Genomic DNA, 23,129 nt, shown 5'->3' with positions numbered 1-23,129 from the left:
CGCTTTGTAGATTCTGGGTTCTAGGGTTTCCCGGTTCTGATGTTGGCATCAGATTGTCCGATCCCAGTGCTGTCAGTGGGAAGTGGGATCATCCAGGAGTCTCTGGTAACACATCGCCTGTCGTCACGCTGTCTGTGCATGACTGCACATCCTCCATCTCACTGGCAGCCTGCGTACACTCTGTGTCTTGTTCTCTTTTACTCTTTCTCTCTGTCTCTTGGCCTCTCTTTTGCTCTCTTTCATCCCTTCTCTATCTCTGTCTTTCTCTCACTCCCTCTCTCCAGACTCTTTCAAATTGAAATTGAAATGGAGCTGTGTTATTGGCCCAGTGAAAGAATCGCTTTACCATTAGCGAGCTAACCAAACATCCAAAAATGTCTTTGTGTACCTATCACTTTCTCTCTCTTAACAAATTCAATTTGAAATACTTTATTGGCATAACACATTGTTCTAAAGCTTATATGGTTTTTACTATGACAACAGCTTATATGGTTTTTACTATAATAATAATAATAATAATAATAATAATAATAATAATAATAAATAGTATTATGAATAAATAAATAATAACTGACTGTACATGATTAAAAAATGCATATATTCCTGTACACAGTGAAATGCAGTGGTTACAGAAGGATTGGGGAATGGTGTTGTAATGTTTTCCAGGGAATAAGCACAAAAGACTTCTCTGGAACACCATGCCGGCCTTGCGGTATATCTCTATTTCCTGATGTCTCCAAATCTAAATTCATTTGCTGTTAGGATTTTTGGCTTAAGAATTCCAATCAAAGGACGTCTGTCTGCCCATGAACCACTAAGCCAGATGTCTTCTTTCCATTATATCACATTTAAAAGTCAGCAGGCATGTATTTGCTTGATTTTACATGTTATGAATTGCTTAATTAATATCTGCAGTTTTGTCATATGCTTTTTCAGAAGGGAGGAAAAGCTAAATAGCGGCGTTTAGCATTCAGGATGACGTGTTAAAATCCTTCACAGCCCTGTCGAGTGTGAACAGTGTGTTATGTATTCACACCAACACAAGATGTAACTGATTATTAGATGTAATCAGGGAAAACAGGTTAATATCATGGAAACAGGTTAACAAGCTGAAGTCTTGGTTGAGGGACTTTAAAAAAGCCCGCAAAGCAAAGGGAATTTCAGGAAACCCATGGCAAACATAGCAGGGTCTGCTTGAACTGGGTTGCCACTTGGTGCTTCTTTAGCCCAATGAAAACCAAGCGTTGTTCTTTTGCTGTTTTTATACAGAACCACCAGTCATCCAGTCTGCTGCCAGATGAGGACAGCTCTGCCCTGATGGACGATGCGTCCAGCAGCTCCTCAGCCACTATAGACAGCGAGGAGGAGAGGAAGAACGCCCTGGAAAAGAGCATGTAAGAGCTGAGCTTGTGTCCACAGCCTCCCCACCATCTGCTCCTGGCATGAAAACCAGGCTATTCGCCTTTACCTGCGCCTCCTCACATTAGCACTCTCAAAATGAAACTCCACCCACTGAAAAAAACTGCTCAAGCTTCGTTTTGAAACAGTTCAGACAAGCTTCCAGCACTAGCTGGTTGACCAGCTCACACCCAGCTCAATTTTCAAGCTGGTATAGCTGGAGTTTACAGCAGAGGGAGAGATGTTTATTTTTATCTTTTTCCTATTTTTTTAAGGAAAATTGGAGCTATCTTTTCTCATTTCCTGTTTTAGCTTTGTTTTATATAAATAGATTTGAAAGGTTATGTCCCCTGCCAGCAGTACTTGCTTGTTTGACCACTATCAAGACTTCTGAATGAGTTGGCGAGGCCAGCCCACTGCAGTATCTCTGTCTGAGATACTGAAGTGCCACTCCTGATAATGTTCTTTAATGTGTCACTCATTTCTCAATGATTATCTTTCTCCTTCTTCTTCAACACACACACACACTCTGTCACCTTCTAGCTATGTACTGAAGGAACTCATCGAGACAGAAAAGCTGTACGTGGGTGATCTTGGACTCATCGTGGAGGTAATTTAATTTGTTTATTTGGCCATTTTTAAAAACTCATTAAAGGACCTGGGACACAGGGAGGGCGCGGAGACTAATGGGCCTGCCCACCAATCAGATGCTGGGGGCGCTTAGGAGGGTGACACCCTGCTAGCCTCAGTCAAAGCAGGCTTTCTACATGCACTGCTATAAATACACCAGGCTATGGGAACTGATAGAGCTTTTATCAAAAGAGGTGGAAAGGGGATTTATGCTAATCCACGTAACTGAACTCAGCCTTTATTCAGATCATGACGCTGTAGCTGTGTTATTCACAGGGGTAGAGCTAGGCGAGACATACGTTCTGACACCACCCCCTGTGGCTTAAAAGAGTTTTTTCATTTAAATCCATTGCAAGAAACATAAGGTAAAGTTATAAGGACTTTTGTCTTTTTTTTACTTTTCATGCAAAACCCAGTATGTGTTATGTTCCTGTGTTCTGTCTGTTAGTTCATCGTTTATTATCGTCATTCTTGTAATTATTTTTCATATTCATGTCTGGTGTTCTGTTTATATTCATTAGTCTTTGCACTCCTGTGATGTCTGAGTCTGAATGTTTATGAGCCCAGTCACTCCCCTGTCTGCGTGCCTCACTATTCGGGTGTTTACGGTAGTTCCGGGGTTCAACCTTCCTTCCAATCTTGCATTCCTTACTTCCTGCTTTCTCTCCATTTCATGTATGTACATAGCACTAATATACTAATCCCATCCAACATAGAATGACTACAGTACTAATTATACTAACACACTAATATGTTGGTCAAACTAACAAACTAACATTCACTAGTTTTGGGTATTTGTAATTTAAATCACTTAACTAACTTACTAACGCATCTCCAGTTTCAATTCTGTTCTGTGACTCCACCTCCCTATTCTATCACTGATTACTTGCTTAGTTTCAGCGAAGTATTCACACCTGTCTCTCCGTATCTCTACATCTCTTGATTTTGTGCAATTGTCTACTCCCTAGTCCGGAGCCGTTTGTATTACATGTGTGTCTTTTTGAATCCCGTCCGTGTTTTTGTTTCCCCCTCGTTATTGTGCTATTACCCTTTCATGTGTCTCACCTGATGTTTATTTGTTAGACCGCCCTCACTCCCATGCCCCGCTTAGTTTGTCTCATTCCCCTGTGTATTTATACCTGTCCTTTTCAGTTGCACCTTGCTAGTTTGTCTTGTCCTGTGTCCCGAGCCCTTTTCTTCCGTCCCCCAGTTCTAGCCTCCTTGTTCCTAAGCCCTTGTTCCTGAGTCCTTGCCCTTGTAGCATTCAGCCTTGTTTCTCTGGATTTCCTGTTTGACCCCTGCCTGCTAACCTGGACTCTTCTTTGGTTTTTGTGGATATCTATACCTCTGCCTTGTTGGACTGACCCCCTGGTTTTTGATCTTGGCCTGTTTTTTGACTCCGCTCTGTCTGCCTCTGCTTTTGCTATTAAACCTGCCATTTTTTCTGCACCCCTGTCTGCTTTTGGTTCCTCTGTTCCCCCCAGCGTAACAGAATGTGCATTTACATCGGTGTTTGCTGACACATTTTTCCTATGTCAGTCCCAGTTAACCAGTAACAATTTCACTTATTCCCATGTTTAAATTATGCTATCATGTTGCAGCACTGAAAAGCAATACTTATAATTATTTGTAATTGTAATTGTGATTGTCGAGTTTCACTTTAGCTTGTGAAACATGGCCAAAACAGATGAGGAGTAGTTGCAATGGTAGATAATGAGAATATAAATGTCACTTTTATCATTTGTTTAGCTGAAGGCTGGCTTTATTGGACACTGTGTGTTGCTGCAGGGGTACATGGGCACCATGCTCAGTAAGGGAGTGCCGGAGGATATGAAGGGGAAGGACAAGATTGTGTTTGGCAACATTCACCAGATCTTTGATTGGCATAAAGAGTGAGTCCTTCTGTGTCTCAGGGCTGATTCCTGCGTGTGTGTGTGTGTGTGTGTGTATGTGTGTGTGTACGTATGTGGGCATGAGTGAGTGTGAGTGTGTGTGTACATGTGTGTGTGTGTGTGTTCAGCAACATTCACCAGATCTTTGACTTGCATAAAAAGTGAGTCCTTCTGCGTCTCAGGGCTGATTCCTGCATGTGTGAGCGAGTTTGTCTGTGCGTGTGTGTGTGTACGTGTGTGTGTGTGCATGTAAGTGTGTGGGGGTACGTGTGTGTATTTGTTTGTGTGTTCCTGTATCATCTCACTCCCCTGTTCCACCTGACACCCTGTATCATCTCACCCCCGTCCCACCTGACGCCCTGTCCCACCTGACCCCCTGTCCTGTGTCCCTGCAGCTACTTCCTGGTGGAGCTGGAGAAGTGTGTGGCTGAGCCGGAGAGACTGGCACAGCTCTTCATCAAGCACGTGAGTCCCGTTCCCATCAGTGGCCATGTTTGCAGGATAAGGGCTTATCAGGAGCTACTTCCTGTTCCTCTCTGATGGGGGCTTGGCGATCCCAGGACGGAATGCTTGGGGCAGTAGTGCAGCAGATTTTCCCTTTCTTTATCTGTGTACGTGTTACACTGTTCCTGTTCCTGTTTCTCCTGTGGCTGTTTCCCTGTAAACCGGTGTGATCAGAAATAAAATGACATATATGTACACTCACCAAACACTTTATTAGGTATTTATTCAACTTATTTTTTAGACTTCTACTGCTGTAGCCTATCCACTTTGAGTTATGATGCGTTTTGTCTTCAGAGATGCTCTTCACTGTTGTAATGCATGGTTATTCACGTTACTGTTACCTTCCTTTCAGCTTTGACCAGTCTGGCCATTCTCCTCTCATTAACAAGGCGTTTCTGTCTGCAGAACTGTTGCTCGGTGGATTTTTTTATTGAATTATTTTTGCACCATTCTTTGCACAGTCTTGAGACTAGTGTGTGTGAAAATCCCAGGAGATCAGCAGTTTCTGATATACTCAAAACGTAACAATCATTCCACGGTAAAAGATCAGATTTTTTCCCCATTCTGATGGTTGATGTGAACATTCAATGAAGCTCCTGATCTGTATCTTCATGATCGTATGTATGCTGACACATGATTGTCTGATTAGATAATCGCATGAATAAGTAGGTATGAGTGTGTGAGTGAATGGTGTGTGTGCCCTGCGATGGACTGGCGACCTGTCCAGGGTGTATTCCTGCCTTTCGCCCAATGTGTGCTGGGATAGGCTCCAGCCCCCCTGCGACCCTGTTCAGGATAAGCGGGTTAAGATAATGGATGGATGGATGGATGAATACGTAGGTGTAATAAAGTGAAAAAGTTCCTGTAAAGTGCTTGGTGAGTGTATATGCCCATATATACAGTATCTATCTATATATAGCAATAAGTGCTGGCATAATCTCTCTGTGGAGTGAAAGTCTTTAGGAAACCTCCGTGATCCAGTAGCAGTGAGCTGATGCTGCTCTGAGCTGAGGGGAGATCAGCAGCGCTGTGAGCAAACACACCCCCCCCGGAGGGGCTGCTGTGGGGGCGCTGAGGGGCCGCGTCAGGGGGCCGGTCCCCCCCCCGGCCCCTCGCTTCTCTCCGCTCTCCTTACCACAGCGCTTACGTACTCAAGCCTGATTCATTAACCCCAGTCAATTACTCCTGTCGGTGGGCCCTGGAATGATTTAATGAGATTAATTGCGGCATTTGTGCAGTCCAATGGAACGCGGTCTGGGAACAGAACGGGGGGAAGCACGTCAGACTGTGTAAATGAGAGGATGGATGGAGTCGGTCTGCGGTGACCAGAAGGAGGTCCAGTCTCTCGCTTTCACGCAGTATCCCCTTTCCTTTTTTTTTACCACTGTGTGGCCTCTTTCTCTACCCTGTCTCAGAAAGACCAGGGAACACACGCCAGCACTCCGAAGAGATCTTCTCCTAGCCCTACCCTCAGATAAGGCTGGGGCCGGGGTCCATCCGCTCCGTAGATCTCACCTGCTTTTGAAAGTGGGTTATGCAGGGCGGAGTTAAATTATACATGGCTCCATGCTCAGTCACACACAGCTCCGTTAACGCTCGCAGCCGCCGTGGTAACGCGCGTGGGCCCTGGTGCTCACGCTGGACTCCATCCCAGCCGAAGAGCGCTTTACGCACTGCGAGCGCTCGCTGTGTTTCTCGTGCCTCGGAGGAACGAGGGGAATGAGGGAGTCGCGACACGCCATGCTGCTGCTGTAAAGAGCGCTCGCTGTGTTTCTGTCAGCAGAGCCTCGTGGCCTGAGAGAAATAAAACTGCTCTGTCGCATTCCATACCAGGCCAGAACTGTGTATTATACGTGAGATATGTGAGGAAAAGTAGTATTTTTAGTTTATGTTCTCGGGACTCATGAAAATTTTTTTATTTTGAAATTGCAAGTAATCTACAGCTGTTGAAAGGTTCAAAGATTTCAAATGGCTGATTCACATGCAGTATATCTCTTTTGTAGTAGTATATTTTATGATTATGTGACTGTTATGTATGAGTCAACATTTTTATAAGATTGTTTTTATGAAAAAGGTTTCACATAGTCGCTGACTAAGTTTGATATGTCAGCCGTTATGTTTCTATATTTCCTCTAGTTCTACATGGCGCTGATATGACGGCAGCATCGGTTAGCGGAGTTAGCGATGGTAGCGTGTCACCCACAATGTGTATGTTCATGTCTTCCAGGAGCGCCGTCTGCACATGTATGTGGTGTACTGTCAGAACAAGCCCAAGTCAGAACACATCGTGTCGGAGTACATAGAGACCTACTTCGAGGTGAGTGCCTCCGTCTCCGTGGCTACCTCCCGGGGGGCGTGGCTCTGACCCCAGGCAAGCTTCAGGACTGAGTAAAGGGCTTTCTTTCTGCCGTTTGATTGGCTAATCCAACCGACTTTTTTTGTTGTTGTAACTTTTCAGTCAAGAAGTGGGTTTTTATTTTCATTTGCTTCATGATGATTGCTGTACATTAAAAATATTGTTGGTATTTACAATTCTGGAAAATGTAAACGCCAGATGAAAATGGCTTTAATCTACGGAAAAAGGCCAAGTCACGTGTACAAATCATGTATTCTCACTTAGTAAATGCTCGGTTTGCCATTAGAATGAATGGGATGAAAGTAGAGACACAACAGGCACCTCTCATTACCTCATGCAACACATGCGTGATCGTGAAGCTGTGCTGCAGTCATTCTGAAAGTATTTATTGTGCCCTGGCCCTGTGCTTTTCCCTCCTGATGTGCTCATTTTCCCACCTGAGAATGTGGTCTCTTGCCCCACTGAGCTGCATCAAAGGAGCCTGCCGAATTTGTGAAGGGTTGAGCATTTGTTGCTCAGCTGTATGAAGTCATTGAAGAATTCTTTCATCTAACCTGAAGTCTAATGTTTAATCCACAGGATGTGGGCATTGCGTCATCTAACCTTAACTTCCCCCCGGATCAGACTGCTTCGCTCATTTTGTGGACTCTCTTGAAATTCTGAAAAATATGAGGTTGACAGCAATCTGTCAGTTGGCCCTCGTTTAATCATGCGTCTGAACTGATGTGGATTGCGATCATGTTCTCTGAGTAAATGTACCATTGTGTCCTTTCTGCATCCAAACTCTCTCCATCCCTCTATTCCCCTGTCCCCCTATCCCTCTCTCCCTCTATCTCTCTATCTTTCTCCCTCCATCCCTCTCTCCCTCTCTCCCTCTGTCCCTCCATCCCTCTGTCCCCCTGTCCCTCTGTCCCTCTCTCCTTCATCCCTCTCTCCCCCTGTCCCTCCGTCCCTCTCTCCCCCTGTCCCCCTGTCCCTCTGTCCCTCTGTCCCCCTGTCCCTCCATCCCCCTGTCCCTCTGTCCCTCTCTCCTTCATCCCTCTCTCCCCCTGTCCCTCCATCCCTCTCTCCCCCTGTCCCTCCATCCCCCTGGCCCCCTGTCCCTCTGTCTCTCTATCCCTCGGTCCTCCAGGAGTTGAAGCAGCAACTGGGCCATCGGCTGCAGCTGAATGACCTCCTGATCAAGCCTGTGCAGAGGATCATGAAGTACCAGCTGCTGCTCAAGGTGAGACTGGCCCCTGAGCAACCTGACTCCTGACCCCAGAGAGCACAGGCTAGTATGTGGCCCCTAGGAGCCAAACGTGAATGCTTATCGCAGGTCAGCGATGTTTTGGGCAGAATCTAACCCCAGCCAAACAGAATTGAGCAACAAGAGAGCAGTCTTCTTCTGTAAGCGCTCCTTTCCTTGTAAACAGGTGCATTTTGGGATGCAGGGACTGTGCCCAATGTGTCAATTATAAATAAATAAATAAATGTGATTACACATTTGTGACAACATGTTGCTAAAGTATAAGTGCTCTGCCCACTTGCGAGAGCCACACACAATGCAAATCATTCTCACAATGTTACTGTAATGTTTTGTCAGTGTTATAACATTGCCACTACATGTCAGCAACATTGTGAGAAGCTGTGCAGGGCCTGTAGGCTGGCTAGCCTGCCTCCTTCCTAAATCAGTTGTAGCAATGGGATGGCCCTACAGGTATCCACTGGGTTTCCAAATCTGCCGGGGAAAGAAATACAGGGTGATGAAAAATTTCAATAAAAAAATGAAAACATTCCTCTGGGATCAGGACAGCCTTGCTGTGGAATCTCTAATGGTTCAGCTCTAATCCAGGCCCCGGGCTGTGTATTCTCGGTCCAAATGGCTGAACAGTTCCGCCAGCACAGAGGTGCTCCCAGCACATAGTTACCATTGTCCCTGAAGCCAAATAATTAACCCGGTCATGTGATTACGGTTCAAACAAAGCGGGAACCAGAGTGTTCTCTGGCACTCCCGGCCCAGTCAGACCATCCCATGTAGTACTGACTCAGGTGTGCTGAGGGAGGGAGAGAGAGAGAGAGAGAAAGAGAGAGAGGGGGGGGGAGAGAGAGAGAGGGAGAGAGGGAGAGAGAGCGAGAGAGAGAGAGGGAGAGGGAGAGAAAGAGAGAAAGAGGCTTGTTGTGTTGACTGAACTGATGTGTCATGTGTTTTTTTAAGTTTCTGTCTATAGACAGTCTGCAAGTGTAAACGGAACCAGGCAAACATGACTGACACATTAACCTGGACAGCCCAGTGACAAAAAAATGAACGATCCCCTCTGTCACGAAATTGTACTTTATCAATTGAACCTGTCATCAGCTAAAGTTTTGTAACATTATTACTTTGCAACTGGAATATTTCCTAAATTATAAACAGAGTGTAACTGAACAAGAATATTAAGATTTTTATATATATGTATGCGTCTGTGTCCATGTATAAATTATTTACATGCAGCCGATAAAACTAGTACCACTTCTACATATGAAATGGCAGTTGGGATCTGATACATTGGTTTTTTCGAGTCAGTAAAGCTCTTTTTTCAAATCTTTTTCTTTTTTTTTTTACAAATGGCTTACTCTGCCTGCAGCTAATGAATTGTACTCATTAAGTAATGAAGGTTAATACTCATTAGCACGCTGTATTTTCTCCCACAGGACTTCCTGAAGTACTACACTAAGGCTGGGATGGACACCGTGGAGCTTGAGGTGCAGGCTGTTTTACTGTTAAAACACAACAGCACTGTACTGCACAGGAACACAGTGCCTGTTTGGTGCACACTACATGCCTGTATCAGTATTGTTCTGTACATTGTTTGGTTAATGTCCCCCTGGGAATGAGGGTCAGTTTGTTTTCATTCAGTCCATTCTGGAAATAAATTGAAAAATGTTCTATGAGGACTATTAGTAACATCATGTCAGTTAATTTCTGGAATTGACTGAATTGAAAAGGAATTGGTCCCAACCCTGACGCCCCATCAACGAGATTAGTGAAAATACAGCAAACGACAGAATAATTCTGCTGCTAAAATTGGCTGTAGTCTGTCCCCTCTCATTATGTTATCAATGTTATTTTACTGCTGCAGCTTGTAAAACAGTGAGAGTATGTCATTAGGAGTATACACACCCCTTTCTCCCCCCTGCTCTAACCCTCTCTACCCCACTCTCTTTCTCTCAGAAAGCTGTGGAGGTGATGTGCTTTGTGCCCAAGCGCTGCAATGACATGATGAACGTTGGGAGGCTGCAGGGGTTCGAGGTAAGAGGTTCTCTTTTACCACCAGTCCAAGTCATTTTTGATTCCATAAGCATTTCTAATATTCTATGCTGCTGGAAGAGGGATTGTACATTATGATAGTAATGTCCCCTCTTTCTATGTCCCCCTCTCCCCCTCTTCCACCCCCTCTTTCTCTCTCCCCCTCTTTCTCTCCCTCTCTCTCTCCCCCCTCTTATGCTCACTCTTTCTCTCTCCTTCTCTCTTGCTCTCTCTTTCAGTTCAATTCAGTGTGCCCTATTAGCATGACATTTATATTGGCAGAGTTTGTCAGGTAGAATATGGGACGTGTATGAATCATCAGGGGCTGGAGACACTGTGAGAGATATGGAGTGATTGTGTGAATGCTCAGAGATTGGAGACACTGTGAGAGATGAGGAGTGATTGTGTGAATGCTCAGAGGTTGGAGACACTGTGAGAGATGAGGAGTGATTGTGTGAATGCTCAGAGATTGGAGACACTGTGAGAGATGAGGAGTGATTGTGTGGATGCTCAGAGGTTGGAGACACTGTGAGAGATGAGGAGTGATTGTGTGAATGCTCAGAGGTTGGAGACACTGTGAGAGATGAGGAGTAATGCACACTTGTCCTCCTCTCCAGGGGAAGATCACCGCTCAGGGGAAGCTTCTCCAGCAGGACACCTTCATGGTGGTGGAGCAGGAGAGCAGCTTCCTGCCCCGCCCCAGGGAGAGGCGGGTCTTCCTGTTCGAGCAGCTGGTCATCTTCAGCGAGCCCATCGACAGGAAGAAGGGCTTCTTGTTGCCTGGATACACCTTCAAGAACAGCATAAAGGTGCCCAGTGTTTCCATGCCAACCTGTGTCCTGACTGATACATGTGAGATTTGCCTGGAAAGAGAGTCTTTAAAGGATCATATTCTGTGGCTCATGGCAGGCGGCTAACATTGCGTCATACTAATGCTGGTCTGTTGTCTCAAGGTCTCGTCAATCAGACAGTAGTGTTTCGTGCCAGGAGAATGGATGATATTCCTCAACTTAAGGAGGCCACTCTGACCTACATTCCTGTGCACAGGCTTATGAATGATTTATAACACTGTTATTATGTGGTTCCAAAAGCCTTATTTGTGCTCTATGAAGGCTTTACGGGTGCAGGGTTTTCATAACGTGCGATTGTTTGTGTTCTTAGTGAGGGAGTCCTAAAGCAGCCTCCTTAGTGAATTCAGTTTGAATGTGCTGCTAAATGAGTGCTAACCATTATTTGACATCTCATCAGTTACCGGCCACAAATTCTTTATGAAATGAATATGTGGCATGTTTATGCATCAACTCAATTATTTCATCATGTCATTTCCCTAAAAACATTTTTTTATCACAGATTACAATCCAAAAATGAAGACAACAACAACAGCAACAACAACAATACTACTACTACACTACTAATAATGATCATTATAATAATAATTATTAAATGAGGATGTAGTATATGAATCTTCTCGTACTCCACATTGAGAGTGAATGTTTGTGAGTTTGTTACTGTGTGACACATTGTCCTTGTGGACATGGCTCCTCTTCGGATCATGACCGGCCAGTCCCCCTCTCTCCCGTGTCCCAGGTCAGCTGTCTTGGGGTGGAGGACTGTGTGGACGATGACCCGTGCAGGTTCGCCCTGACATCGCGGGGGACCGACGGGAACTCGGTCCGCTTCATCATGCAGACGCCCACGCCCGAGATCCGCCAGGCCTGGGTGTCCGACGTGGGCCAGATCCTGGAGAGCCAGCGCAACTTCCTGAATGGTAAACACCAAGCAAATGCTTATTTTGCTTTATTTTACAGGTGAAAAATCTCTCTCTACAAGAGAGACCTGGCAAGAGGCCGCATAACACAAATAAACATGACGGCTACATACAAATAACACAACATTTATCACAGATTGTCCAGTCTGTTTCGGGATAACATATTTTCAAGGTGTCGGCACAAAGACTATTTCCAATACAGCTTCCAATACCAATACATTCTTTCGGACTGAAACTAATTTACCATGCAAAATCAATTCTGTCCGTTTAAAATGTTTCTGTAAGGTTTTCCGAGGAGACAGGGCAGCATACCTAACAGCCTTTTTGGCCAGTTGATGGAGGGGGTGAGTGAAGGGAGTGCCCTGTCCTCTTTTCTCTGCTTGGCTGGTGCTACAGCCAGTAATGCCCCTCCTCCCTGTCAAACACTGTGCAGGGTCATGTGTTAGTAGCACGGGCCTTTGGGGTGTTCAACATCAGTCTTTATAAAGTGCTGAATGCTCTTATGACCTGAGATCTCCACCGGGAGAGCCTGTTGCTCTTTGGTGTGGTTCAGAGCTTGCTTGAAATATGATCTCAACTGAACATTCGAATGCTGATGAAAACATTCTAATCACTACTGGTAACTGAAATCAACCAGTTCTAGAACACTGAATAAACATTCCAAAAACCCTACTCTTCATAGGGTTAATAATCGCTCTGTTCATAGTCAGTTGTACAGTGTGTGGGTCAGTTGTACAGTGCGTGGGTGAGTTGTGCAGTGTGTGGGTCAGTCGTACAGTGTGTTGTAGGTCAGGTGTACACTGTGTGGGTCAGTGTGTGGGTCAGTTGTACAGTGTGTGGGTCGTGCCGGTTTAAGCCTCTTGTCCCATGAGTGTGAGTTTCCCCTTTTCTCCTCCTTCCTGTTGCCCAGCCCTGCAGTCTCCGATCGAGTACCAGAGGAAGGAGAGCAAGTCCAACAGCCTGGGCCGAGCCATGAGGGCTCCCCCGACCCCCGTCTCTGCCACTGGGCTGCGGCCCCACTCCTCCGCCTCCATCGACCGCCAGCGGCTGCCCTGCCTGCAGTCCTACAACAGCTCCCTGCCCACCCTCTACCTGCCCGAGCCCCTCTCTCAGCACGAGGTGAGCCCCATCTCCTACAACAGCTCCCTGCCCAAACCCCTCTCTCAGCACGAGGTGAGCCCCATCTCCTACAACAGCTCCCTGCCCAAACCCCTCTCTCAGCACGAGGGGAGCCCCATCTCACTTTGGCCATGTTTCCGCTCACTGGCCTGGCCCTTGTGCAACCCATTCAATCTTGAGCCATCATGGCGGCTTCTGCCAGCATAGTGTTCTAACGTCAGGGTAGGTCGTAACATTTCAAGTCAATCAATTCAGGAATCAGATCGAAATTCATTTCTATCACTGAAAAGACCTCAGGGAATATCAAGGGAATTTTGTGATTCTTGAACTGAATTGAAATGGAATAATGAATCAATCAGACTAATTCATGAACAAGCCTTGCCGTGGTGAAGAAATAGGGTACATGCCATGGCTAAAATCTTGTTGACTCACCTCAATTCACCTCATGCACCAGCACATGTATTATATAGCCCCAGTCACCAATGACAGTTTGTGCCTTAATGCTGTCGTGGGTCAAGCCGTTTGCTCCTCTGGGCCAATAACCCTCTGGGCCAATGCAGGATTGCATCATTGCACGTTCCTCAGGATGGATGAAGAAAGCTGCTCGCGCTTGATTAACTGTGGTCTGAGCGTTTCTGGCCTGCCTGTGTGTCCCTGCAGTTCACCGCGGTCCAGCCCAGCCCTGCATTATCCAACCCCAGTCCCCAGACCATCTCTCCAGCCCACGTTCACCTGGGTTTCCCTGAGCAGTGTGGCACATCCCCGTCCCACCCCGGCATTTCCAACGGGCTGTGTTCCCCCACACAGAACAGTGTACAGGTATGCAGCGCCCACACAGCGCCCCCTGCTGCACACTCCCTGCACCCATGTACATCTCTGGCCTTCAGTGTTTCGCTCTGGCTGACTCTCACACCACAGTCCTGCAACACAATTCACTTAGAACTCAATTTCATGATTTTCTTAATGAATTCCTGAATTTACTAAATTGAAAGGGAATTGGCACCGACCCCAATTCAAAATAGGTGTTCAAAGAATCTGAGCATGTAATTGTCAAATACGTCACAATTTACACAGCAGTTTTTAAAAGCGATTATTATAATTGATTTATGACTTGGTGTTACAAAAATCGCCCGCTTTTATTTCAAACATCTCCCCACACCCTCACACCACAACACTTCAGTGGGCACAGAAGCTCTGGACTCCGGCTTGCCTGGTGTTTCGCTGTTTGCACTTTGAGCAGGAAACTCCTCATTGACTATTTTCCCTGCACGTCGAAACATCCTGTTGTTGTGGCTGAGAGGGTCGGAGAGGAAGCCTTGGGATTGGGTCCCTCCTCGCGGAGGGAACTGGCCTGTCCTCACTCTGAGGGAACGGCGATAACAGGAGGCCACTCGCAGCTCTGGCTTTGGCCTTTATCTCGCGCATTCAGGCTCCGTGGGGAAATGAGCTGAATGGAAATCTGTGCTACCGCTTTCTTTGCGGGAGAGCCATATTTATTGGTCATAGTGAAAATAAGGTTGCCTGATGGGAAATGTACTGTAAACACAAAACAACAGTGTGCCCAGCAGAAGGAATGTGGATCATTTGGGGGGCCAGGGGGCCCCTCTCCTGATTTGATGCAGGACATCGCAACGATGAGATGGATCTACGAATACAATTCGCCAAACCCGATTTGGAGAAAACTGTAAATCCGGAATTAAAATAACATTAAAGGACTAAAACATATACAGTAAAGTAGGGGGAAGTATCGGGATAAGCAAACCTATAAGCACACAAACAACCCCACAAACATGTTTCTTCCTGTACCCGTTTCCTCAATAAATGTTTGAGCAGCTCAGCTTGTTCCTTATTTCTCCTAATGGTTCCTGAATAAAAATAGAATCAGACATTACGCAGTGCTCATTTAATTATGATATATTGTGGCTAAGCATTCTCTGTGCACATGAATGTTCCAAAGCCAAAAGACTGCATTTAGAGTATGACAAGCAGGCACGGCAGAGCGCAAATGCAGCAGGCGAATGCACAGCTCCCCCTGGTGGTCACGCACACGGAAGAAGTTTACGGGTAAAAGACGGCCTTTAATGATGTCCAGAAACTTTGGGCTGGATTTAATTAACATTGTGTTTTAGAGATTAACGTAAAGGACAAAGGTTGATTGAATACAGGCCATAAAGCCTACATTAGGAGTCTGAATGCTGCCCAATATATTTACCCGGTTAGTGTATAGGGGCCAGGTAGGGGTGGGCCTGTCCTTGAGGGCAAGTCACTGCCTTCCCTATTGCTCTTCCAGCTGAAAAAGCTACTCACCGCAAGTCAGAATGGAATAGCCAGCAGTCTTCTCTCCTTTGTCCAGCTAGGTGATAGGGAGTCCTCTGATCCCAGCACTGACCAAGAGAACAGGATTTGCCACAAAGGTCTCCGTGCAGTTACAGAGTCTTACAGAGAAGGAAAACCCACATGTTTTATGGTTTAATGTTCATTACACATCCATTTTGCGAAACAGAAAATTAATTATCTCACAGTAGGGGTTCAGTTGGAGAGGAGGGGGTACCAGGGTGTTAAAACTTGTAATAATTGTGCTGACAGGAACAGTGATTAGGCCCTAATAAAAAGTAACAAGAAGTTGAAACAGTCCTCCTGTGAATTAAAATAAAATATTTTTTGAAAAGATCAAAAGCGAAGGTGCATCACCTGAGTCGTTTCCCCTGCTCGCTTCCCCTCCGATCATGAAATTTCTCAATTACGTATCAATTTGCATTTTCCTCACAACAGTGTTTATTAGCATAATGGCAGCATAATGTGGCTATTTATAGAATAAATCGCTCTGCTCTACTGTACTGTGAGTAGACAAAAACAGCGTTTGATTTGAGGAACCAAATTCTCATTTTTTCAGACCTGCAAGGGCCGTTCACCTGCTTTGCCTTCCAAATTGAAGTGGTTTATCCCGTGGTAGCTTGTTGGCTGGGTGCAGCACTCGAGAGGTACCATCGACAGTCCCATCAGTAGATACACAGAGAGGGAGAGAGCACAGATTCTATAAACACACCATATACTCAGGTGCTCCTTCCATCCGCTCCAGATGGGTCTGCTGCTTCATTACTGGGCCAGTGCTCATTGCTACAGTATTACCTGTACATATTCTCCAACTCAGGGGAACATTTCACTTTCAAATGCTTATTAACTTTTCTGTAAGATTCTAAAATATCCCATTTTGGAAAAGAGCTGTAAGTCATGTAAAGGTCATGGTTTAAAAGACGAGTGGATTGGAGAGTCTTACAATGGTGTCCCATGAGTAAAGGCAATATGATGTGAGCAGCGTGTGCCAAATATGAGATGTGCCAGTATGAGTTCTATCAAAACCACATTTAAGATGGTGCCATTTCACTCTATGTGTTATTTAGTCTTTGAACTGATGTTGGCAACATGTTAAAACTAACACAACATGACGTAATGTAATGTGTTTGAGTTTTCATTCCAGGACATTTGCGTATTCTGCTTTGGAATTAAATCAATGTTTTGGCATTGGCTATCAAAGGTTTTCCATGTTGCCAACCCCCATGATCACAACAGTCTTCTCCAAGCTTTCAGAAACCTTGTGATTTGAGGTGTGAAGCATGAAATCCTGTTTTTCACACCATTAACATGTGAATATATTAATAAATACATTTCAATTTAAATCATATGCTCCAGTTTTGTTTATAGCAACAGATTTAACCAAAAAAGAAACATTTGGTAAAGTTTTCTTCATGCTTGTAATCAAATAAAAAATGAAAGCTTTGCAGGCTACAATGACACCCAAAACAGCTTATCATTTGCCTAGAAAGCAAGGCCAATAAAAATGGATAAAAGAAATCTGAATATCATTGATATGAAAACAGAAGATGACTCTACATTAATATTAATATTTGAAACCTCTATAAATCTATCCCATTGTAAATAGTATGGTTCTCCCTATTCCCCAAACTGCTGTCAGGCTCACGTCATCTGCACAACACAATTTATGTTTTTATTTCAAGTACGCTCAACTATAAACGTGAGCTTTTCATTTAATCTAAAAATATCTTATAATAATAACAAAAACCTTCCTGAATTATCAGAAATCCGTTGTGCATGGTTTGAATTCCATGACATGAGCAGGAATGTGAGGAGGGCTGTGGCCTGCTTACCCAACTGTGCTGCAGGAAACACTGGCACAACCGGGGTATGCATCCTACAGAGAAAAACCCGACTGTTGAGCCCGTTTTAGAAACGTCACACATTTCAATGTTGCCCCTTGACTTTTTTTGAGACCTAAATGACATATTATACTGCAAATCATCTCCTCTCTCTCTCTCAGCGATCCAGTAATGGAGCTTCGGCCGGCCAAATGGCGGGACTGCCGTCTGGAGCATCCAGCACGCCACGCTCCGGCAACCTGGCCCAGCTCGCCGAAGACGACCTGTGACCCCCAGGACTCCTCCCACTTCACGACTCACACCAGGGCGTGCCCACCATTTAGACTGACTCTTATCACCATTAGTAGCTTATAAGACATTTTTGTTATTATTGTTGTCATTGCTATATTCTATGTTTCAGATTTGACTTATTTACTGTTTGTTCGGGCACAACAAAAAAAAACCTCCCGGATGTTACAAGATGCGTTTTTTTTGTTGTTGTTGATTTTGTTCATTTGTATCAAATCAACTGGGGTCAGAGGTGTGTGTAGATAATCTTTTGTTACTCTACCGCTGTTTTAGCAGACACTGTGGTTTATGGAAGGGCATGAAAGTGTTTGTTACTGAGACGGTGGCGGCTGGTTCAGTGTCGCTCAAACCCCAAACGTTTCACTGAAAAAGAGACGTCTTGCAGCTCAGTTGTTGTACATAGGGTTGATTCTGCGGTGCAATGGTCAGGGTAAGTTGATGTGGTTTGGTGTGGGCGCCCAAAGGTGAAGTCTTGCGGTGGCATTTTTCAAACCAGCCGCATGCCAGGGACAACTTCATACAGCAGTGTGCATGGTCCTTTAACCACACTAGAGCTGAACCAGACTGGCTCATTATACCCCTTTCCCACTGTAGAGCTGAACCAGACTGGCTCAATATACCCCTTTCCCACTGTACAGCTGAACCAGGCTGGCTCATTATACCCCTTTCCCCCTGTAGAGCTGAACCAGCCTGGCTCATTATTCTCCTTTCCTGAAGAGCTGGAACCAGACTGGCTCATTATACCCCTTTCCCACTGTAAAGCTGGAACTAGGCTGACTCATTACCACTGTGTGTGTGTGCGTGTATGCGTATGTGTGTGTGTGTGTGTGTGTGTGTGTGTGTGTGCGTGCGTGCATGCATGCTTGCGTGTGTGTGTATGTGTTTGTGTGTGTATATGTGTGTGTATGTGTGAGTGCATGCGTGCATGCATGCGTGTGTTTGTGTTAGTTTTTGTTGTTCTCTCTGCATGCATGCATGAAGGGCAGGGCAGGCGAGGTGATGCAAATGTGTCCTCACTGCTGGTTCTAATGACGGTTCCACACTTCCACAAACTCCCATAATGCCATATGGGGAAAATGATGCTGTACAATTGAATCATGGGGAAACACTGTCTACCTGGCCATTGGATTGGTATCAATGTGGATGACAATGACCCCATGCATCAACCAATTGGATTTTAAATCAGGGTGATGAATGAGAAATGAGGTCATCCATCAAAGGCAGGGAGGCAGTCCTTGTGAAAAGATCCAAATGGATGGCTGACATATCACTAATCAAGCCTGCTAAAGGGCAGAGCAGCGGTAGTCTGGATTCCATCAACATTTCCCTTTCATTTTGACTTGCAAGTAAACCTGTGAAAATGAAATCAGATCAATGAAAAACATTTTCAACTAGAACACTTTTTTTCTTTTGTTTTTAGAGACATTAAACTCACTAAAATTGTTTTCAATGAGGAAAAAACACTTGGATTTGATTATGAATACAAATTAAGGGCTAATGTTAATAGGATCCAGACCATTATCGATTGTTCGCTTTTTAAATGGGGGAACAAACTCATTTAATTTAACAACCTTTCTGTACTCCAAAACCTTGACCATTTTGTATAGCAGTTATTTGGTTATTTGTGTTGAGTTTTTTTGTCCCATTTTAGTCCAGTTCTAAAATAGGAACATGGTGAGAGGGATTTGTTTTTTTCAAAAAGAAAGGACTACCAGCTTTATGGACTCTGCGCAGTTATTTCTTTGCATTTGAGGATCGTCAGAACGTTGCTGTTTTGCATGTTTTACCGGCGAGAAGATGGAGAAGAAATGGTTTTTAATGGACAAACTCATAAAAAAGGGAAGGGGGACGGATTGATTTAGTCAATCTGCTGTATCATATCAAATAAAAACTCATCTTTTTGAAATAAATCTGTGCCGCGTTTTCAGCCGGAGCCAGTTGTCTGTGCGTGTATGACGAGCGCAAAGCCCGCGCTATCTGATCTCAATCAGTAAGACCACAGCATTCACTCCAGTCGCTTTCCGCTACTAAGAAAATCTATTTCTTAAGTTTCTCATGACAACACTTGAAAGAATGAACTTAACTGTCTGCAGATTTACAGCCCCAGGGATGTACTCTTACACAAAATACTGGTCAATGAGGTCATTTCTGTTGTGTATTTAAGACTACAGATGCAACAGGAAACATGAGGCACAGGTAAAATTTTTGGAAGAGCCTGAAAAATAAAATACTATGTAAGTTTTTTGTTACAGGCCTTTCATTTATGAAACAATGCATACTTAAGCCATCCTCGGGAAATCATAATTATCATCACCATCATCATAAATGCATGAATAACTGGAACAAGCCATGACATTCGGTTCTTCCATCCGAAATATCTGGTTTGTTCTGTTCTGATTCTTTGTGATTTAATGAAGGAACTGACATTTCTTCCTGAAGAATTAATTGTCTTGTTTATTACTATTATTTTCAATTATAACGTTTCTGGGCAGTATGTAATTGCATTTATATACTCATATGATTGCCTTGAGGTAAGTCCTGAACCGCACCGAAGTAAAGTATGCAATGCCGCCCTCTGATGGCTAAGTTTTAGAACGACAAGCATGGCCTTCGCTAATGTCTCGGATGCTATTGCAGCCGGATACGAGCATGATCATTGTGCATGTTAATGCTGCATTTAAAGTAATTTAAAATTGAAAATGTAATGATAATGCCAGTCATCGTGCTCCAGTAGGCAATACGGCTCTTATAAGACTACAGTCAGCTGCTAAAGGACCGAGAATAAGATGGTCGAATGAACTACAATATAGGCCAACGGCTCAGTAATTTATTTATTTATCCAGACTAGTTATATCAGTGGGCATTTTTCAACAGTTTTCGTCTGCTTGTGCTCGAATGAAACCAACCCTATGCACTCAATCACCAGGTTAACAGAAAAAGATAATGACCAAAATATGCCGCAACATTAAGTAGATATAAAAGTTCAATAAAATGGATGACAAGTATTTATTTTAAATATACACTGATTACTGATCACTAAGAAGTGTTAAAAAAAGAAAGAAAGGGAAGTGGATAAAAAGTGAGAAGATTAAAAAGACTTCTTTTTTGGTGACTGTAAAGTAAATCATAGTCTGAAGTCCATATTTAAAATTGCTTTAGTCTGCAAAACTATACATATTTTATTGTGGAATAATATAATTGAAAATGTGATCGAATATTTGACATAATTATAACAACCAAGTGAGAGTTGAGGATTAGTATATTTATGAATATATTTATAAATCAAATTCTCACCCATTCATACATTTCAGCCCAGAGTGGACTTTATCCATTTTATCCCAGAATGTTTTTAATTGTCAGGGGATACTGAATTATACATAATTAATAGAAAATACATACTTTGAACAGGGTTGAAAGACTGGAAATATAAATATCAATAGTTGAATTATTTAAAATGTGCAGACACAACAAGGATATTAATGTAGCTGCTTTTCGTTGCTTTTTAAGTATTTTTGTGGGTCTCTACTCAGTGAAAACTTCATAATCACATCATCAAATCTTTCATAATCACATGTTTAAACACTTAATATAAGCTTTCAAGCTCCATTCAAAATGTAAATTCAAAACAGAAGAGCAAAAATGTTTTGTTTTTATTCTTCTTTAAAATCAGTCCAAGGACTGGCAAAAAGTTGTGTGTAAGTGTTTGGGTTCGGTGGTGCTCCAGGGAATCTGCTTGTCATGTCTCACGGGGTTAATTTATATAAAATGTTGGCTAACATATTTTTGGTGCACGATCCTGTAGAATATTATAAAACATAATCATAAACCCTGTAGAATATTAAGAAATATAAAAGCCAACACCCGCTTCACAGCCGTCACTAAAATAATATCACACACAGGCTGATGTTGCTAATATAGAATCTGAAAATGCCATTATTTGTAATCGTAAACCTTTCAGCAGACTTTAAAACGTGTTTAGTATTGGCAGAAAACGTGTCTTGCATTTATCACAACACAGTAGACCAGTTTGCACACAAAAAAACAGACACAGTCCCAATAGTACTTTTATTCTTTTTACAGTTCAGTTAAAAGATACCCATCTGATGTTGTGAATTAGACATTCATTTTATGTATTTGGCAGACTCTTTAAATACTCCTTCTTTAAAGAGTTTACAGACATAATGGGTCGTGAACAGTCTTATAAGAACAACCTATCAACATTGATATGATATGCATTCCTGGTTTTTTGTGTGTGGTTATTTTCAATGTCTTAAGCAAGCGTCTGCTGGCCAGGTGTCGGTTTTATCCTCGGTTCGTCAGCAGTCTTATCAAATTCACCTGCGCAATTCGCGAGATTATGCGAATCTCCCGTGGACGTCGGTCACCGCTGACACCCGGGACTTTACTCCAGCCAAAACTCTCCGTTTGCCCGAAACAAAGTAAGGAAACCTTTTTTTAAATACAGAGTTTAGTGCGGGGAATTGTTAGTTAACACCCTGGTGATTGCGATGTGGATGTGTGAACATGTGGGGGCTGTTGAAATGGGTCTCAGGCTATTAAGTTTCACAAGGCGGTAAAAATCAAAGGGAGCTCCCGTCCACCGAGGTGGGTCATCGCAGCAGCGGGGGGCCCCATTCCCGTCCAGTGCTGTCTGGCGCACTGTTGACACAATCGTCCCCACTGAGAGAAAGAAAGAAGAAAACTAATTAAAAGTCTACAGACACACACGCAACTGCGAACTTGGAGGCAAAAGACAAAAGAACTTTGATAACCTTCCCATTCAGCCGAACTTGTTAAATGTCTGGACGCTTTGTTATTCAGTTGTTTCCGTCAGCGTTGCCTGGCACTCACTTTCTATATTTGGCAGTGGCCTTTACATGTATCAAGTGACAAAACAATGAATATTGAAATGAACGGCAGCAACTTTAGCATTTTGAACCAAAGCATTGCAATTTTAATTCACATTAGGAACCAAGACATTTGAATGCACAAATCTACATAGAGAGATTGGCCATAAACTATTATAAAGGATCATGTTTAATAAAATGTTGAATCAGTTTCTACTATGATTGTAGTCTTCCAGTAATAATGATCTATTAACACAGTGGTGGGGACCAACCATCATGTGGTTGTTGCCCAGAGATTTTCACACACATACTAGGATATAGCCACCTGAAAATGGCAAAAACATCTGTGACACTGCCATGTCTGTCAAAGAAATCAGTGCTGGTCTGATTTCACTGTGGTCAAAATTCCACCCTGGTTGCTTGTCTGGGGTGAAACTCAGCATTTTCTTTATTTACAAAAACTTTCAAAATTGCAAGATTATTTTATTTATTTTCTTTATTTGATTTAAAATAACCTTTTTTTACATGCCGTTTCACTTTACATAGGGTCAACATACGTATATGTACATTTAAGTACATCAATAGTTTCATAAACAGGGTTCTATTCAGAATGGTGACATACTGTGTCTTGTTCATTTCAGGACAAGAAGGGTGATTTTGAGGAGAATAATGGTTGCACATTCACAGCACCCTAAAATCGTTCTGAACAGTGAAGAAAAACAATGACACTAAAGCAGCTGCTTCTTCAGGCCTCTGTATATAATGACAACTTAAGCCATATTAGGAATACATTTTAATGTGGTCTATTACAGAAGTGATGAACACACATTTTGTTCCTAACACCAAAATAGGTCTTTCTCAAAATATACACAGTGAATACGTTC

General features: G+C 43.5%; 1 protein-coding gene across 2 annotated transcripts in view; it reads left to right on the top strand.

The window, feature by feature from the left end:
- Nucleotides 1-19,308, top strand: part of arhgef25b (Rho guanine nucleotide exchange factor (GEF) 25b) — a 68,771-nt gene extending 49,463 nt beyond the window's left edge. For both annotated transcript variants that reach the window (XM_061220249.1, XM_061220250.1), the window contains 13 exons: nt 1,270-1,394; nt 1,942-2,008; nt 3,817-3,920; nt 4,316-4,385; nt 6,652-6,741; nt 7,913-8,005; nt 9,454-9,504; nt 9,974-10,051; nt 10,666-10,857; nt 11,636-11,816; nt 12,727-12,935; nt 13,596-13,754; nt 17,272-19,308. In XM_061220249.1, the coding sequence (XP_061076233.1) occupies nt 1,270-1,394; nt 1,942-2,008; nt 3,817-3,920; nt 4,316-4,385; nt 6,652-6,741; nt 7,913-8,005; nt 9,454-9,504; nt 9,974-10,051; nt 10,666-10,857; nt 11,636-11,816; nt 12,727-12,935; nt 13,596-13,754; nt 17,272-17,379 (1,527 nt within the window). In that variant the 3' untranslated portion in view covers nt 17,380-19,308. The remainder of the gene's footprint in view (nt 1-1,269; nt 1,395-1,941; nt 2,009-3,816; nt 3,921-4,315; nt 4,386-6,651; nt 6,742-7,912; nt 8,006-9,453; nt 9,505-9,973; nt 10,052-10,665; nt 10,858-11,635; nt 11,817-12,726; nt 12,936-13,595; nt 13,755-17,271) is intronic.
- The last annotated feature ends 3,821 nt before the right edge of the window (nt 19,309-23,129 follow it).

Source organism: Conger conger, chromosome 14 (genome assembly GCF_963514075.1).
Source record: "Conger conger chromosome 14, fConCon1.1, whole genome shotgun sequence".
In the NCBI taxonomy this organism is placed as follows: Eukaryota; Metazoa; Chordata; class Actinopteri; order Anguilliformes; family Congridae; genus Conger; species Conger conger.
The sequence above is the reverse complement of the archived record's forward strand: the minus strand, read 5'-3'. Positions and strand labels throughout refer to the sequence as shown.